Source organism: Panulirus ornatus, chromosome 68, assembly GCF_036320965.1.
Source record: "Panulirus ornatus isolate Po-2019 chromosome 68, ASM3632096v1, whole genome shotgun sequence".
In the NCBI taxonomy this organism is placed as follows: Eukaryota; Metazoa; Arthropoda; class Malacostraca; order Decapoda; family Palinuridae; genus Panulirus; species Panulirus ornatus.
Window position 1 is genome coordinate 7,395,327 of NC_092291.1, and position 19,407 is coordinate 7,414,733.

At 41.7% G+C, this 19,407-nt stretch overlaps 1 protein-coding gene across 1 annotated transcript in view; it reads right to left on the reverse strand.

Annotated features, from left to right (window-relative positions):
* The window catches only part of LOC139747486 (uncharacterized), a 35,256-nt gene extending 16,107 nt beyond the window's left edge, over positions 1 to 19,149 (reverse strand). The window contains exons 1-2 of the mRNA XM_071659861.1: positions 18,134 to 19,149; positions 2,319 to 2,689 (exon numbers count right to left, since the gene is read on the reverse strand). Coding sequence (XP_071515962.1) covers positions 2,319 to 2,689; positions 18,134 to 18,347 — 585 coding nt within the window. The 5' untranslated portion in view covers positions 18,348 to 19,149. The remainder of the gene's footprint in view (positions 1 to 2,318; positions 2,690 to 18,133) is intronic.
* Positions 19,150 to 19,407: the final 258 nt, after the last annotated feature.

The window sequence follows — 19,407 nt, forward strand, 5'->3', positions numbered from 1 at the left end:
GTTAGTAACTGCGGCCCAAACCACTGTTAGGTTAGGTGTCTTCAACGAAAAGAAAAGAAAAGAAAGAAAAGAATGATTCTCGTGGTGCTTTAAGGGAAATAAAGTGGTGATATGTGGGAAATAGGTGGATAATAGAGAAATACTGGCGTGATATTTAAGATGAATATTTTGTTGTTGTTGTTGTTGATATATTGAGATGGATTGCTGAAATATTTTTATGATTGAGAAAGTTATGATAATTGGAGGAACGTTGTGATGTCATTCGGGAAATAGTATGAAATTCTTGGGGAAGAGATGTGGTATTATGCCAGAATACATGTATTCTACTTTTCAAGAAATTCTGTGAGTGTATTTGAGAATTACTGTGGAAATGGTCGAAATATATCGTGTTCATACTTGGGAAATATTTGGTAATGTTCAGGAAATACTGTGATAACATTTAGGGAATACTGTGGTAATATTCGAGAAATATTAAGGTAATATTCTGGTTATAGTGTGATGATATTCGAGATATGCTCTGATAGCTTTTGGAAGATATTGCAGTAAAAATCAGGACTCTTGTTAAAAATAATATTCGTGAAATATTTGCAATATCCAGTACCATGAAAATATTCTTCAAATACTCTGAAAATACTAAGTTAATGCTGTGCATAAATCCTGGAATGAAAAATGGAAAAAGCGGTTGACCAATTAAAAATCTCAATTTTCCACCGCAATGCTAATGTTTTTTTTTCAAAGCAACAGAGACTCGGGCATTTAAAAGGCACATCGCTCACTTTGGCACTCTGTAAAATGGTTATAGTACAGGGCACAGAATTAAACGCTCAGTGTTCGTCTTTGTGGTATGTTTGGTATCAGAATACACACACACACACACACACACACACACACACACACACACACACAGAGCTGACCATAAAATCATCAAGTGTATTGTTGCTCTGGTCATGTTGTTAATACTCTCTCCACCAGAGGTTGATTACAGGACCTGATAGACTCTCCAAAGTTATCATCAATTGCCATTTAACGAGTTGGACAACAGAGTTTCCCCTCTCTCTCTCTCTCTCTCTCTCTCTCTCTCCTGCCCTTGTTGTGGGTGCGTGGGTGATGCTGGTGACTACCCCTGCATGAGAGGGACTGCCAAGGTCATACCTTTAAAGCACCGAAAATATATATATGTTTTATATATGTTTTATATATATATATATATATATATATATATATATATATATATATATATATTCTCTCACCCATAAAATTTTATGATAACTTGGTCGTTCTGTTCAGAAGACTGAAGTATGGAAATAAAACTGGAACGAAGCCTTAGGGAGGCAGGAGCCCTTCCTGTTTACCCCAGGTGAATGAGAGAGAGAGAGAGAGAGAGAGAGAGAGAGAGAGAGAGAGAGAGAGAGAGAGAGAGAGAGAGAGAGAGAGAAGATACCACTGCAATAAGAGAATAATGGAAAGTCTTCCAGTATTCATGTGCCGTGTTGGGATCCAAACACAGGTCCCTCCCCGGCGCCTAAATTATGTATACAGTTGCTGCTGCTAACTGCGACTTGCGACAACTTTAATTGAATTGCTATATAGGCGGGCGAGGAAGAGAGGAAGACAGGGGAAGGAAGGAGCACATTGCCTTGTAGTTCTCATCAAATTATAATAAACGTCTAAGAAGTGGAAGCTTGATACAAACGATGTTGAGTTTATCTTATTTTTTTCTTATTTTGTCTTTGAAAATAAAATCTCTGATAGAACACGGAGGCAAGACTGTGTCCCCCCCACACTTCCCCAATGGGGACATTATCCTGTGTTTTTATGAAATGAAGACACGTAACTTGAAACAAGTTGGTAAAATAAATGGCTTTGCAATGGAGGCAATTTCTGTCCTCCCTAATGGAATGGAGACAAGTGGCTTTGAAGTGGAAGATAACACCTGAATTGGGGAATATCCTTGTCGTCTTAAAATGGAATTAGAACAGTATGCAAAGATGTAAAAATGGAGAGGCGTTGAAGTGGCATTATTTTTTTTTTCTTTTCTGTGAGATTGCAACCTAAGCAACAAGGGACACACGAACGACGCACACTGGAGCAAGGGAGGGCCAGTGCTACACTGACCAAGTTATGGTGTTGAGGGCTGGTTGAGAACCGACCAGAGAATGTTGTACTGTGAGCAAGACGGTACGATCCTTGAGCTAGAAATTACTGCCATTGAACACATCATTAACACCCTGCAGCACGACCTTAGAGTTTGGTGGATTGACCTTTGACCTGACCCTTATTATGTAACGTGAGGGGAGACGAGGGAGCCTTCCACCTACCGACTGGTTGCCGAGGTTCCTAATCCTGCAGGGAAGGTAGGCGTGTGTCCCCAGCTGGGCCGATATGTTCGTCGGGGACGATGGGTCGAAGTACGGCGGCGGAGGCGCTGTAGAAGGGATGGTTCGCTCGATCCTGACGGGAGCGACCGAGGGGCGTAAAGAGGAGGATGAGGAATAGAAGGAGAAGAACGACGAAGAGGAGAAAGAAGGGGAGACGGTGGAAGAGGAGGGGAGGGAAACAGAAGGGGTGGGAGATGGGGGTGAGGTGCTCCTGATGGCGGAGAAGTAGAGCCGTTGACGGAAGTGTCCTGGGGTCAGGTTCTGTGTGAACGGTTCTCCTGCTGCTGCTGTCGTAGAGGCCAAGGGCGCAGCTGTGGGACCAGACAAACATCATCAGTTAGCATATTTCCGAAGATCATTTTGCCACCAACACACACACACATCAGGCTATATGGCTAAAAGTCTAGATATATAGTGGAATTCTTGAATCCCAAAACGAGAATAATTTCACAGTTTGTACATTGGGTCTAGTTTTGAAAGCTGAACGTGTAGTAAGGAAATGATAATCGTATTTATGGTAGTTACAATAACAGAGAGTCCGTAAACACAGTGGTAGGTATGTTATCTATAAGAATCATGACATATATCATTCGTATAGCAGTATTATCATGTCTTAGAATCACTGTACGTGATGATTTGATGTTGTTGGCTAAGTTACCAGAGACTTGTGATTAGAATTGATGTAGATTTACTTCTTTTGCATTTGTAACAACGAGTTTAGCTGTGGAAAATCTTTTGACGTACAGATTAAAGTGTACTTGCTCGGAAATTGGTTTCCATGTTCCGCTTCGAGACATGGCTTTAGAGACGGGCCACCGGTGTACAACATAACCAACAGTTACACTGCATAAACTTTCTCTAATTACCTGTTGTACAGCAGTCACTCCTACGTACTCACACACCCGCTGCCCATGTGATAGATGCACCACTGCTCGACAGTAGCATTTCACTGTTCAGTCATACTACTCTGCATGAATTTAACTGGTGTAGAGTGATCTCCCGGTATACAATCATACTACTGTTACTTATAACCAGTCACACTGCCGTCTGTCCGTTACATCATTATCATAAAACAAAATTTAGTACAAAATAACACTGCAGTCCTGCTGTTAGTTTTGTGCTTGTTTATCTCTAACTTCTCTTAAGATCTATACCTCTTCATTAGCTTACAAATTTCCCACTATCTCCTTCGATCCATGAGTCATGTTCTTATCTACTATCTTCGCCTGATTATTGTCTCCCCAGTCTGAAGCTTTATATAATCTTCAACTTCATTATTCATGGACTACACACATCAGCTACCCAATAACACCTTTAGCCCCGGAACTTTAATCTCATGTCGTTCGCCGGCGCTTCGAAGCGTTCCGAACCTGTGAAAGCGAAGCTCGAAGTATGTCAAGAACCTCACTTACTTACTCCTCCTCCTTGACATCAAAGGATTGGCTGCATGCCACCTCTGGCCTGGTCTTCCCACCAGCCAGTGATGTTCATGAATTTCAGCTCTACGTAAAGAGCGGTATATACATATGAAGCCTAGGAACTTATCATATCTTTCTTCAGCACTACGTGGATAAGATAATTTAAATATGAATATCATATTTGTGTTCTGAGCTGGGAATTTCATTTCCCTTTGAAATACTCTCCTCAGAGTTCATTCGTTTTATGTATTGCAGCCGCCTTGACAGAGGCTAGGGATGTGAAATAGCTTCTTCCCGAATTGTCGGATGAGGTTCAGGGTGATGTTTGGAGAGAGAGAGAGAGAGAGAGAGAGAGAGAGAGAGAGAGAGAGAGAGAGAGAGAGAGAGAGTCGGCAGGACCAGTGTATTGAGCGCCTCTTGATAGGTAGCGTGAGAAAGATGAGGATGATCTTGCATGTCTTCTTCTGCATCTTTTCCAGTAGCCCTTGTTGTGTGTTGGATAGGGAGGAAGACCGGGCGGGGGGAAGGCGCAGATGAGTTTTGGAAGTTGTTGTCTAGATGTCCCTGAGTTCAGGTACATTGAGTTTAAGTGTCTTGAGTCGACGAAGAATGTAAGGACGATAGCTGGAGGACTTGATCGCCGTGTTAACGTGTAATTTTCATGATCTTTCTCTGTCGACTAAAGTGACACCGAGATGCCTAGTGGACTGAACAACGTGGAGAGGACTGGGGCCTAGTGAGACATGTGGAGGCGGGACAGGTTGGCCGGGAGAGGGTGGCGTGCATGACTGCGGACTTGATTTGGTTGCTGGTGTCATGATTGGCAGTAGTTCAGCTCCGGGGGCTGGTAAGGGTGGTCTGGAGGGCTGGGCTGTCAGAAGAACTGATTTTCTTATAGCAATGACTCCAATTGTAAGTCATCGACGTACTTTGATCGAGCAGTTGTGTTCATCAGGAGATCATTTCGAAGGATTGGAGGAGTGTGTGTGTGTGTGTGTGTGTGTGTGTGTGTGTGTGTGTGTGTGTCTGTGTGTGTGTGTGTGTGCGTAGATCGAAGCATCTTAACACCCTGAGGCACGCCACACTACTGACTATTACCCTCACAGAACACACACACACACACACACACACTAAGACCCATTCAGCCAAAACAAATGTGGACATCAAGAAGGACAGATAACGAACTTCACTATGCAAATGTTATTGGTCGGATGGCTGTTGGCGTAACGGTGTATCGAACTTGTTCCTCGTAAAGAAATCCACTCTGCAGTCTTCCTGGTGCCAGGGGGGACCCCACGTATCTACCTAACGATTCCTGTAAGTTTATTTATATAACTATGGGAATCGAACCCTCCTGGGAATCGAACCCTCCGCCTCTGGATGATGGTGATGGTCAGTCACAATGATAACATATTTTCCCACCACGAATCTTATCAAGTAATGACGTAGATGTCTTTGTGAATATCGAAGCGAACTGGATTCGACAAACTGCTCACAGTATAAATGATTTGATCGTTAATCCATTTTCTTTAACTAACTCCAAGTATCTTAAGAGCTTAAAGTTGGGGACTAACGCCGATTTGAATACCATCATGACGTTATACATATCACGCCGAATATTGTGAACAATATTCCTTCCTCCTGAAAGGGAATCCTGTCCTCCGTTTTCATAATCCTAATCTCACAAATTTATGACAATAATAAAAGCCTTTGTCCTGAACCGATCAGGAGGGAAATAACATATTTATAAAACAATAGAATTAGAATCCAGCTCCCTCGCCGAATACATTCCATTCGGGTAATAAAAGCTTTAAACTCGAGTGAGAAGATTCGAATACTATCCCGGCCGAATATTGCTTGCCTGACTGGAAAGAACCGAATACCTTCACAGCCGAAGATCCACTCGCTTGACTTGGCATAACTTGGAGTAAAATCTTCTAAACAGTCTTGTGTGTAGTGAAGTAGACCTTACCTCTACGATCGATGTTTCTCTGTATGTTAGTTATTCCATGATAGATAAAGCTGGGGATCAAAGCTGCAGATAACCTGGTCACGGACCATCAGGTCTCCTGTTGTGTGTCCTTCCCATGATGGTGTATTCCGTCTCTCATAAGATCACTTTATACGTTCCTTATCTGCCATTCATTCTACACATATACACGAATCTACTTCTCCACCCCATATCTCTTTCTTACGCCTTGCGTCGTCTGTGTTGCCTATGGTTGAAAGTCCTACCATATTACATGGATTATTCATATCTGTTGATTATGTTTATCTTCATCTTTCTAAAGCTGCGAAGGTCAAAGTGTCTCCCGTCCATACACAGAGCAAGTAAGGTAAATATTCCCTCCATGGTAAGGAACCAGCTCAAGAATTCCTTTGATCTATCGAAAGTTTCCTGACTTTATTTATGTACGCCTTCTTCCCATTCCTGGGGGGGAGGGGGGGTAAGATGTAACCCAGGGGAGCCTTAACCAAGGGAAGATCTTAACTGTGAGGAGAACACTGCAAAACTGAAGTAAGACTTAACACTTATGCCAACCGATTTACCCAGAAAGGTTCCACAAATGAGGCTTTAAGTATAAGTAGACTGCAAGGCTGTCCTAAGCGTCAGGATGATATGTGTTAACACACGTGGAACACTTAACACTTATACATTACAAGTGTCTCTTATGTAAGTGTAGCCTGTATCACGATAGGAAGAGAAGATATTGAGGGTCGTCTCTATTGTGGCAGCGGGTAGAAGACTTGTGTGAGGACAACGTCTTGTTTACTTCCAAGGTTCCTTCTCTTTCGTATGTGTTTTGCCTCATATTAAAAGATAATTAAGAGAATAATTGGTTTATGGGTGATACATCTTACGAAAGTGGTTTTCAATTAAAACTTTATCAAGTTAACATTTTCCCCTCCAAAGCACCATAGCCGTCCTCCACCCGGAGCAAAGTGTCACCAGGAGAAGTGAAGTGACACATGTGTGTGTGTGGGGAGCTGGCCAGGCCCCGGGGGTGCTCCGTGGGGGCAGTGTGTGGGGTGAGGTGGGGGAATGGGAGGGTCTTAAATTATGCAATGAGAAGGGCAACAGTTGGGGGGGGGGAGAGTTGGGTCAACCATTGCAATACCCTAACACTATATATATATATATATATATATATATATATATATATATATATACACCCAAGCTGTAGTGTATCAGCCATTCTCGAAGGGAAGATGAACACCTGGGTAGACTGCGGGTCGACTTCCGCACCTTGGATTCGTACTCATGATCACCCGACACTGGCGGACCCGCATATATATATATATATATATATATATATATATATATATATATATATATATATATATATATATATATATATATATATATATATATATATATTTTAATTCTCTGACGACTTACAACCTAGACGCCGGCATGAGGCAACCGGTTTTCTGCCAGTGATTTCTGATGTCATGCCTCATTGGTTGGCCCAGGAACGTACTCGTTCATGCCGAGCGACCGAGATGTTCCACTGTTCTGAACCTCAAATGTCTCTTTGTGTGGCCGACATGTGATGCCCTACAGCTGCCAACCGTAAATTTGTAAACAAGAGACCCCTGTAAAAGCCCGGAACTATGTGTGTGTTGTGTGATAAATCTCTCGTAGTGCATGTGGTCGTAAGTGTTAGCCTGAGAGAACATTTCTATATTTTCCTCAACCTGATTTGATTTTAAACATCTCTTTTAGAATAGGTTGTAAGTATGAGGCAAGATTTTTTTTTTTTCAGAATTAGCCTTTAGTTATGTTAATAATCACACTAACGTTCCCCCTTCATATATATATATATATATATATATATATATATATATATATATATATGAGAGAGAGAGAGAGAGAGAGAGAGAGAGAGAGAGAGAGAGAGAGAGAGAGATACATTTCATAATGTTTTACATATACTTCAAATGAAATTGTATGAAGGGAATTCTGACAAAACCGTAACACAGAGTAAATAACAAAGTGATGATTCTAAACGTTTTCATATATATATATATTTTTCAACATTTTTTTTCATTAAAAAATTGCCATTTATTTTTCTTAACATGAAAAATACAGGATAGGCTGGAATGAGGCGAATTGCCCCGTTCATACGGGAGCCACTGTCTATCTCTGGGACAAAATTGCTTTTGTTGTATACCGGTACATCTTTTGTGGCCAGTTTTCAAAAGGATATTTGAAAAATATTTGTGCGGAAAACGTTTAGGTCGAAAATGTCCACATATGTCAGGCACAGATGTATGGATTTACACACCTGACCACACACACATGCATACATACATACGTACGTACAGCTACAAACAAAACACACACAAAACACACACACACACACACACACACTATATATATATATATATATATATATATATATATATATATATATATATATATATATATATATATATATATATATATGTATATATTGTGTGTGTGTGTGTGATTCCGTGTCAATAACTACTTTATATGTATCGTCTGGGAAGAGAGTTTGACGCCCTTTGGGCTCCATGTCTTATATCATTACATATTGACAAAGGTAAATCGTCACGTCTGAACCCCTGTACAACAGTTTCGACCAGATGACTTGGAACATATGTGCCAATTGTGTAGCCATCGTCCCGCTCTGCCAAGCGTACAACTCACACATAACACCCGGAATCTTGCCTCCTGACCTTTACCGACCCCAGACAACACACTGTGTGCCCTCAGGTCACGGGCAGTACATCCACAACCTCTGGTGTTAAGGGTTGTTAATGAGAATGATAATAATGGACAGAGAAACGAAGAAAGTAGCTGTAATGTGTCCAAGAGACAATGAGAGCGGAATTTTAGTGTATTACGATGTATTGTATTATTTTAGAATAATTCAACTAACACACAAGTTAATTCAGCATAAGGCAGTTAACACATGGGTTAATTCAGCATAATACAATTAACACAGGTTAATTCAACATAAAGCAACACGCAGGTTAATTCAGCATGATAAGCTAACATAGCTTAATTTATTTCATTCATATATTTTTTGCAGTATATTTGAGTCAGTGTAGATGTTGATGAATGCATCCATTGTTTCCAAAATGTAGGAAGATGGAGGGATGAAAATACGTGCACAGATAGATATAAAAGTACAGAGATGGACATAATGTAGAAGATGATTATAATGATGTAGAACATTTAGATAAATAACGTCCTTCACTGTTCATTATGCATAACATTACCAGAGGACTGTGGAAACATACACTGAAGTCAGAGAACTTTTTCACATGTGGTGAAGTACATCTCACATGTGCAGTGTTGAGACTTCATTTATAGACACGTGTAAGGAAGGTAGTGAATGTCGTCTGGCTACAATTTGCATGTGCAGTGTTTAGGTCTCGTTTGGCGAGGACAGCTGGGGAACATACCACAAAAACTGCCACACGGCATGTGTTACTGAGCAAACAAACAGACACAACGAGACACAGAACACATTCTGTGTCCCAAATGAAATTCGCTGTCTCGTAGCTGACCCCAAGTCCACAGTGTTTCATGCCAACTCTCATAGTTTTGTTCTATATATATATATATATATATATATATATATATATATGGGAAGAAGACATTCAAGGAGTATATCGCCTTCTCATGGGATGAACAGAGAGGTCAGATATTTCTATGGCTGTTGGATAACATTATCCTCATCAAAGCTTCACCTCCAGTGTATAAGTACATTTTTGTTTTTCATTTCTTCAGGATCTAAAGTGAAACTTCTTTCTTTTTTTTCTTTCCTTTTTTTTTCATCATAGGCCAACAACGTCATCAAAGGCTTGCTTGAAGACCATTAAAAAGTTGATGAAGGTTTTCCAGAGGCTAACACCACTCTTCCAGGAACTCCAGGAATAGTTCTGGAAAAGCCAGAGAATTTGCGTTGGTCTGAGTGGCGCCACTTAAGCCCATCTCAAGGCCGAACTCATGAAAGTGTGCTTCCTTCTGCAGTGAGCCAAATAAATATAATAACTCATCTATATATATATATATATATATATATATATATATATATATATATATATATATATATATATGTATATGTATATATATAGTGTGTGTGTGTGTTACCGGACTCCGCCTGCACGAGGTTACACCGCGAGGGTAAAGTCCCCTTTGGCGAGGTTGTATCACTGGAGTACAGTCTCCATCAAAGAGAGTCTTCCTGCTGCTGGACGTAGCGCAGTGTTGGGCTGCAGGAACCTTTACAGAGGCACTGGGTAACACCTGCACTCTTGTCATACAAATTGATCTTTGGGTAATTAAATATTGATAATAAATAAATGAATATAAATGTATGTGTATTGGGGGTCGATTTCTCTCAAGTATATATATATATATATCAGTTGAAGTCTTATGTTTCGCATACAGTTATGTTTCTGGTGTAGTTGTGTGTGACTGGTGTTGTGATCTTAAAGGTTCCTCATTATGATATTTAGAATTTGCTAACTGAAGTAGCGAAAGATTACGTGCTTTTACCAAACGAGGGGTTAAATAAGGTGACATCGTCAAATCATACGTAAGTAAGCGAGAGAGAGAGAGAGAGAGAGAGAGAGAGAGAGAGAGAGAGAGAGAGAGAGAGAGAGAGAGAGAGAGAGAGAGAGAGCGTGTGTGTGTGTGTGTGTGTGTGTGTGTGTGTGTGTGTGTGTCTCGGTGAAGGTTTGGAGGATTTATGGAGGGGTTTAGAGGTGCAGACCAGATTTTCTTTGAGTAATGGTGATTGAAAATGTGTCAGTGAGAGGAAATAGAGTCCACACTTCACATGGGTAATGATAAGAATATATGATAACTTGTTCAGGTTATTGTCGTGGACACACAACTCTGAGGGCAGAAGGCGGAGACTGAGATAATCCTTTGTTTTCTTGAGATAAATCCAGACCAACTATCAGTTTATCAGCACTAAATCCCTGGACGTTACTCTCACAGTAGTGTTTGTGTTTACACTCAAGAATTTTATCTATGGGTAAAATGATTCGAAGACGACATGTCCCTTTTTGTACTAGCCACAGTAAGAACAAGACTTATTCTTACATACTTTAATCAGTTACAATGATTTCTGTGAAAAGATAAGATAAAACATTGATAATGAATGGCATGACAGGAAAATTTAATTCAGAATTTATAAGACGTGTAAATTGTTTACGTCTATAGTTTTAAGGAAACATACCAGCTTTTTCTTTTTAAGGTTACCCTAAATTCCGCGTGAGGAAGGGAGGGAAAGAATGTTATATTTAGAAGAGATGCTTCAAGAACGAAACCCTTCATTCCACCTGCATCTTTGTGTGTTCTCTGCTTCACACAACTGAGAATTCCTTCCCCTTCATCCACACTTCCCTGCCACACTTCCCCTTCTCTTTGATTACGTTTCCTGCCAGCTCCTCCCATCCATCTACATCTAAACCTGTTTTGTTTCTTCCCTTCGACCCCTGGTAGGCCTCCCTTAACTCCCACCCCCCTCCACCTCCAGAGTCCCCCAACCACCCGTGCCTCCTGTCATGTACCTGTTAACCATCACGACACAACTGGAGGCCTCATACAAGGTGCGCTCCAGCCTCCAGAAATAGGTATTTACACACACACACACACACACACACACACACACACACACACACACACACGGCCCTGTCCAGTACTAGGTGCACTAACTTTCCAACCCTAATTAGCGCCAGGACGTCGGCGAATTTTGCAACTCTTGCATCGTTGTGCAGCTCCTGACACGACTGCTGACAGTGCTGATAGTGGGAAGGAACATTGTGTAGCTCCTGACCGTTAATGGTCAGGTCAGGTCAGGTCAGGTCATTATACCCAAGGGTCACACGGCCGTGGTCACAGGTCGTACTCCGTCGTGCTTAGGGTCGTACTAATCCTGCTCAGGGGTCGTACCGTTGTTTTTTTTTCTCTCTCCCACAAAAGATATCTAAGATCACGAGCAGTAAGTCTCCCAGCGCTGCTGTGGTGCTCAACGTTAAACTTGGCGGTGTTTCCTTAAATGTTCCTCAAGAGTTGTTGGTCGACACCCCTGAAATCCAACACCAAGTCGGATCCGGCTAGAGGAGTTGCACGAACGGTTGTCAGACCTTGCTGATATAATAGGTGACTTGCGTGTCGTTCTTTTTAGTCGATCTATTGTTCAAGACGACATTTTTTTCCGCTAACAGTCGCACATGCAGGGATTAAAGAAAAACAAATCGGGCAGACACGAAACATTGGTGCAAGTCAGTGTCTCAACATACGTGGCTACAGACACACACGCATCAGAACTGATGATATAAAGACATCGTAAAAGAAAGCAAACTTGAATTGTAAAAGATGACAACGTAAAAGCGAGGTGTGATACAGCTGAAGAGGATGTGCTGAAGTGGTTTGGACATATGGAGAAGATGAGTGAGGAGAGACTTAGAAGATATACGTGTCAGAAATGGATGAAAGAAGGGGGAGGAGGAAATCAAGAAGGAGGTGGAATGAGGGAGTAAGAGAGGCTTTAGGATACTGTACCTTAAACATTCAGGAGATTGAGAGGCGTGCATGAGATAAAATGAATTAAATTCTTGTGGTATACCACGGGCGACGCACTTTCGATGGGCTGAACTGGGGCTTATGAAGCTCTCATGGTAAGCCATGGAGTAGTTTGTGGGGCCTGGCTTTGGATAGGAGGCTTTGGTTTCGTTGCTTTATATACATGGCAGGTGGAAAGTGGACGTGTGTGTGTGTGTGTGTGTGTGTGTGTGTGTGTGTGTGTGTGTGTGTGTGTGTGTGTGTGTGTGAAACTGTTGTCCATCTATTTCTGTCGCTAAGGCTAAGGTTAAGGCAAAAAACGGCGACACAGTTAAACACACACACACACACACACACACACACACACTATATATATTTACATATATATATATATATATATATATATATATATATATATATATATATATATATATATATATATATATATATATATATATATATATATATATATATATATATATATATGCCTAATATCTTATTCATATCGAGTTTTGCATGTAAATTCCCCATTATCAAAGACAGACCATCATTTAACAAGGAAATACACTTCACAACTGGGCTTTATGACAACAGACTTCCCTGCACGTTCCACAAATATAGATAACCACAGATAATTGCACTCATCCATCTTACCATTTTCTATCATTAGACCTGTATGTTGGTTCATTAGGAACTTTTAACAAGGTCTCGTACTTGAAAAGACTGTGCCGTGTCTTGTTAGGGGGCCGGTGCTGGCGTGTTCCTTATCTTTCCAGTGAAGTGAATGTCGTATTCAAACTTTTTTTTTTCATTAATTTTTCTTCCTCTCCAAACATTTTCACCTGTTTGTTTAGTAATTTATGTAGCTGTTTGGATTCGTGGTGATATGGTGGATACATGGTTGAGGGTAGGCCTGATATGGTGGATACATGGTTGAGGGTAAGCCTTACTGAGTATATGGTAAAGGGTTTTGTAGTTAAGGTACGTGGTAGAGGGTTTAAAATCTGAGGCACGAGGTAGAGGGTTTAACAAGTGAGATACATGGACGTAGGTTTAACAGTTTGGATACACGGTACAGAGTGTAACTTGAGTGATACATGGTAGAAGGCCAACCTTTCTGGTCACACGGTAGAGCATTTCAATGTTAGGACGCATGACGGATGATGACACGTCTCCGAGAGCCTCATATACTCATCGTGTGGTGAGAGTGACGAGCTAGACAACCCACTCACCCACCACCACAACGGCCTAAGATGATGGATCCACAGGGAGCACCAGCACCTCACCTTGCGGCTGCGCCTGTCATGGCGGTGGTGGCGATGTTGATGGCCGTGTTGCATACTCATCTTTAACCTAACACACACACACACACACACACCTGTTTTCCCAAGGGGAGTCAAAAGCAAACTTTTACCCCCAACAATATATACCTCTGCATTCAGATGAGTTCTTCCCCAACCTCCTCCCTCCTCTCCCTCAGGAGTCACTTGGCACCAGCGGCCAAACTTCTTCCAGTTGTCTCCTGCCAATGTTTACAACTTGTAGACGCCGCGCGTAAACTTGTTGAAAACGTGAGAGGTTCTGAGGGCGACAGACACACACCCTTGAGCACACTAAAGCTTCTTGATATTTATGACTCCTTGGGATTGTGTTACCCGGGGGAGATGTTCACCTTTACGGTGAATTTACTCGACGGGAGATCTTGCTCTTTTTCACTTCTTCTGGAGTTCGAGAGATTTCAGGATTTGAGAGCGACTGGCTCCTCTTCTTCTTCCTCCTCCTCCTCCTCATCTGCTGCTCCTGCTCCTGCTGGAGTTAGCGAGACTCGGGAGGCGTAGAGGGTTTTATTCTTCTTGAGTTTGAAAGACTAGAGGAATCTAAAGTGTCCTCTTCTTCCTCTGCTTCTTCGTTCTCTTCTTTTCCTCGATCATAGTCGTCTAGAAATCATATATACTGTGTATAAGAATGCCAGCCTGAAGCAGGTACCGATTTATCGACCATTCCTGAAGTAAGGATGCACAGCTGAGTTGGTTGTGAGCCGACTACCCCGTCCAAGAATCGAGCCCGGGTCCTCGTGATTCATGTTTCCCTCGTCACTCGGGTGAGTGACGGTAAGAAAATGATCTTGATTTGTGGCTGTAACTCATGTTTCTGAGGTCAGTCCATACATCTTGGTTGGAATGGTTGGTACACAGGTCTTAAGACAGAGGAAGTAATACCTGTCTTCGTTGGGTTGTGAGTACGCACGAGGCTTCACGATGGTTAGGGTCCTCGCGTCTTGGCTATCGTTCTTCCCTCGCTGATGGTCGTGGTGAACCACGGTACATTATCCAGTCGTGGTGAACCACGGTACATTATCCAGTCGTGGTGGACCACGGTACACTGTCGAGTATTGGGCCTTAGTACGTTGTCAGTCGATGGCCCACGGTACACCAACGTACTTCCCTCGCTTTCCAAGACTTCTTCACAAGAACTTCAATTTATATCATAACACAGCCTTACGAAAAAAAAAAATGTTTTTCGTTAATTAGACAATGAAAAATATATTTTAAAAAACTCTCCGTTGAATAGAAGGTTGTCAAGGTTGCTATTCGGCCTGCAACATCCTTGTCTAGTAATTCAATTTAATCCTTAGTGAAAAAACGAAAATCCAGCTTCAATTCATGAGACCTAGAAACGCTGTATACAACCTAAATATAAATCCCACACTTTTCATGTAAAGTCTTATGGAAAATACATTATTCATGCGGTCATTCATTCCTTCTGATCCCTGAATTTATACAAAACTGTTGCAAGCTAATTTGTTATGCTCATTTTCATACATCTTTGAACGGGATCACCTTCCATAGGACTGTGCACTACGGGTGTTTACTACTCACTCCACCAGAAGGAATAAAAGTAGGATGATTTAAGGAAGAACTGTGCCAGGCAGGAAGGATTTGGTCTGGGGTCTGGAGAGGGAGGAGACGGGAGGAAAAGACATTTGAGATTTAGGTAAATACTCCAAATTTCTTCATTAAAGTCACTATGAACTCATATACGGTTTAGATAAAACCAAATAGGAAATTTTTTGTATATATGAAAATATTGAATATCTTGACATACCCAGAAGAATGTAAGGAACAGAAAAAGGTGATGGATATAAGGATAACGGTATTGTAAATGAAATACAGTGAATGTAGAGAGGAATGTCAGAGGGAAAAGGGGATAAATCATGGGGAAGAAAGGATAGAGGAACGAGAGAGAGAGTGTGTGTGAGATATTGATATGTGTGAGTGTGGAGGGAGAGCGGGGAAGGAACACAGGGTGAGAGGCAGGATAAATGGGTGAGATAGTAAGGGGAGAGGGGGAGAGGGGCTGGAAGAGGAAAGGGAAAGTGTAAAGGGTGATGGAAGAAGACACTGAGAAACAAAGGCGTGAGTAGTCGTGATATATTTTGCTCGTGTGGAAGTAATACAGTGAAGGACCGCATACCAAGTGAGCTTACATGTCGTCTTAGGAATATGTTAAATAGTTTCTTATCTTCCTTTATTCTTCGTTTTCCTTACACTTGCTTGTACCACAATCACCTTTGACTTTTCTCGTTCTTATTTTTCCAATTTTCTCTCAATCCCCAGTTCATACCTTTTTTTTTTTTTTTTAGAAGTGAAAATATCAGTGCTATTTCTCTCTAATTATTTTCCCATTTATAAACATTCATTTTTTCCTCATTATTTTTGGTCATGACCCTCTGGAAATAATCATCTCTTTAATATTTTCATAAACAAGAGACATTCACTTCCAGCGAGGCATGCAATGTGGGCAACGGGTTTCCAGCGGCTTCTCTCTGGGGTCTTGTAGCCCCAGATAGCACTAATGATCATGAGGCCCCTCCCACACAACCCCCCCCCCCCACAAACCCCTGAAGTTATTCTTTCAACTTTCCTCCTTGACACACACCAATAAGATTCTTTAATTCTTTTCAGTTTTTTATTTTCGCCAAACGTTAAAAGAAAGATAATTAACTTTACATAAGAATTCTTCACCTCCCCATTTTTTTTTCTTCTTTTTCTTATTCCTTTTGCACCTCCTACTTCTTCTACTTCTCCTCCTCCTCCTCCTCCTCCTCCTCACTACCACCACATACACCTCAGACTGTGGGTCGTATGACTTATGTCTTGCCTCAACGTAACAAATGGTTATTATGTCTTTTTTTTCCCCGTGTGTTTGTCACATCTTCTGCTGCTGCTGCTGCTGCTGCTGCTGCTGCTGCTGCTGCTGCTTCCGCTGTTGCCTCACCTTCTGCTACTGTTCCTTACCTTTTCTGCTGCTTCTCCTGTGGATTCTGCTGGTGTTGTGGTTGGCGATGCTTCCACTTTTCTTCTTGCAGCTGCTAGTGCTCTCGCGGTGACTGGCTTCTCACAGCTACTGCCGCTGCTCCAGCTGTGGCTGGCTTCTTGCAGGTGCTACTGCTGCTCCTGCGGTGATTATTTCTGCTCCTGTAGTTTCCTCTTGTGCTTTTCCTTAGGAACTTTCGAAGATCAAAATATAACATCCCAGACTACGTCTCATTTGTGAAATGATTTTTCCTTAAAAACTGTTGATAATCAATTAAAGTAACTCAATCACAAGATGAATTTAACAAAAATAATCACACAGTAATAACTGGATAGACCGAGATGATAGTGTAAAAATTCTTCAATATAATAATGTTCATTATGAATGAAGCTCAAAACGTTTCGAAATTAAAGGTTCGTTTCGTCAACCAGGGAGTTTTATGAATCTCGATAAACAGAATGATGCCGACAGATGCATGTGTTCAGCTTCTTTCAAATGGATATTGAAGAGAAATGATAATGTATAAGAGAACATACAAGCTTAACGATACCAGGCACGAAACGCTGTGAACTGGTTCGAAACGGTCTGAAACATCCGTGATTGAAGCTCTTATGAACTCCAGTCTCCTGATGTCACACAATATGAACCTGAAATTCATACTTCATATCTGGTGGCCAAAGACGATGTGATCCTATTACCTTACATAACCTGAATTTCTAAATTGGATTTGTAACGGTATTTAAGCAGCTGAACCCACGCCTTTGATCTCTTATAATTCCATTTCTCTATCCTAGCTAACATTTGGACCTCTCGAAAAAAGAAGAAGCATTGACCTTTCTTCATATTAGTCTTGACCTTTCACCTCCAACCCTCAACCCTTATGTTGGCACATGAACTATTATCTGTGACGTCAAGGCCCGTTATCTCGCCTGACCATAATTCACGCGCGGGTTCCCCTCGGCTGCGAATCCTGAGCTTAGGCTGGTGTGTGTGTGTGTGTGTGTGTGTTTATACACACACACACACACACACACAGGAGTAAAGACATGGTACATATGTAAGGTTAAGAGACGGGGCAACACAAGTGTAGAACCCTCTCCCCATCACACAGATAGTCATCAAACACCCCCCCCACACACACACACACACACACGGTCTCTCCATGTGAGATAAGAGCTACAGCCAAGCTCGTCTCACACCTTAGCTCGTTACATGCAAAGTTCAGGCGAAAAATCTCATTAAACTTCTGAAGCTGTATTCCATTTGCGTCGCAGTCAATCCCAGCGCCCGAGCCTTGGGACATGTGACCCAGATCCATGGGAAGACCAGAGGGTCGGTGGCGAGCGAGGTCGTTACGGGTCAAGGCTAAAGACAGGTCATAGGTGGACATAAACGGAGAAATTAGAACGGGTGAACGGTTGTAGTAATATGATTAATGATTATTTGATAATGATAGTTGTAGTACTCACCCGTAGTGGTAGTAGTTGTAGTTGTGGTAGTACTTGTGACGATAGTTGCGTTGGGAGTGGGCGTAGTTGTGGTTGCGGATGTGGTGTTTGTTGTTGTAGTGGTTGTTGTTGTAGTGGTAGTTGTGGTGCTGTTGGCGGCGGCGTTCACAGCCTCCTGCACAGCCACCGTCCTGACTAGCGAAAGCCAAACGACCCAGTTCACGAAAGCCTTCATGATGCAGTTGGGAAGGTCCCACAAACCACGCCTTCCTCTTGGCGAGCGGCCTAAGGATGAAGGACTCGGTGCTTGTATCGGGGGGTGTCAGAGGTCACCAGAAGGGCATGACCCCGTGACCTAACGGTCTGCGAGGTCTCAGGAGGTCACCACAAGCACGGGCGTGGTTAATAGGGACTGTTGAAGGGAGCAGGTCGCTTATTTCGTCATGAGAAAAGTGACCTGCTACACTGAGGGAGGTCAAGGATCTTACCCGGAGATCATGGGATCTGCCAGATTGTATTTCCAGCAGAGTAACTTACGGAAATCCATCGTAACACAACACTGTCTCTTGTCTCAGCGAAACGGAGGTATTTTGGCGTTTTTCCATCGCTGAGATGTTGTAACCTTGGGCGAACTGGGGGCTTGTGTCTCGAAAGGCGTTCAAAGTCTTAATTTGTGGGTTCGATAAGGGGCCACATAGAGTTCTTTCGACATGTTTGTCTAACATATGTGAAAGATTTATTTAATATAAATCTATTCAGCTTTCCTTTTTCTATTCTAAGTTTTTTCTCCGAAAAACATACACCGTCTTTTTTGCTTGTTTGTTTATTCAATTCAATAAGTTTCTAAAATGACAAACGGTTTTTTTTGTTTCGTATTCGTCTCCTGAAAACCTGCACAGGTTCCACGAGTTATTTGACAGTTTTCCAAAGAATAAGGTAAAGAGAAATTTTCTAAACGACGAAGCAAATTCGACTATTGTGAAATAGCTCTAATATTTTTTTTTATCGAGTTGACTCACAACTTCTACTTCTTCCTGCCTCGCTCTTGCTCTTCTGATGTCTCTACCAGACACCTCTGTTGGTGATTTCCTGTGAGATCTCCTCTTTTCTTCCCTTTAGCTTTGTTTAGCTTGGAATATCTTAGCTTAGCTTGGTCCAGATGACGACAGCTTCTCACATAGGTTAATTAACCTGTAAAAGAAAAGTTAATCATTACTAACTTTCAAGAAATCAAATGTCGTATACGTGTATTAACTTTTAAATGTACTTAAACTGTAGTGTGAGTGTATATGAAG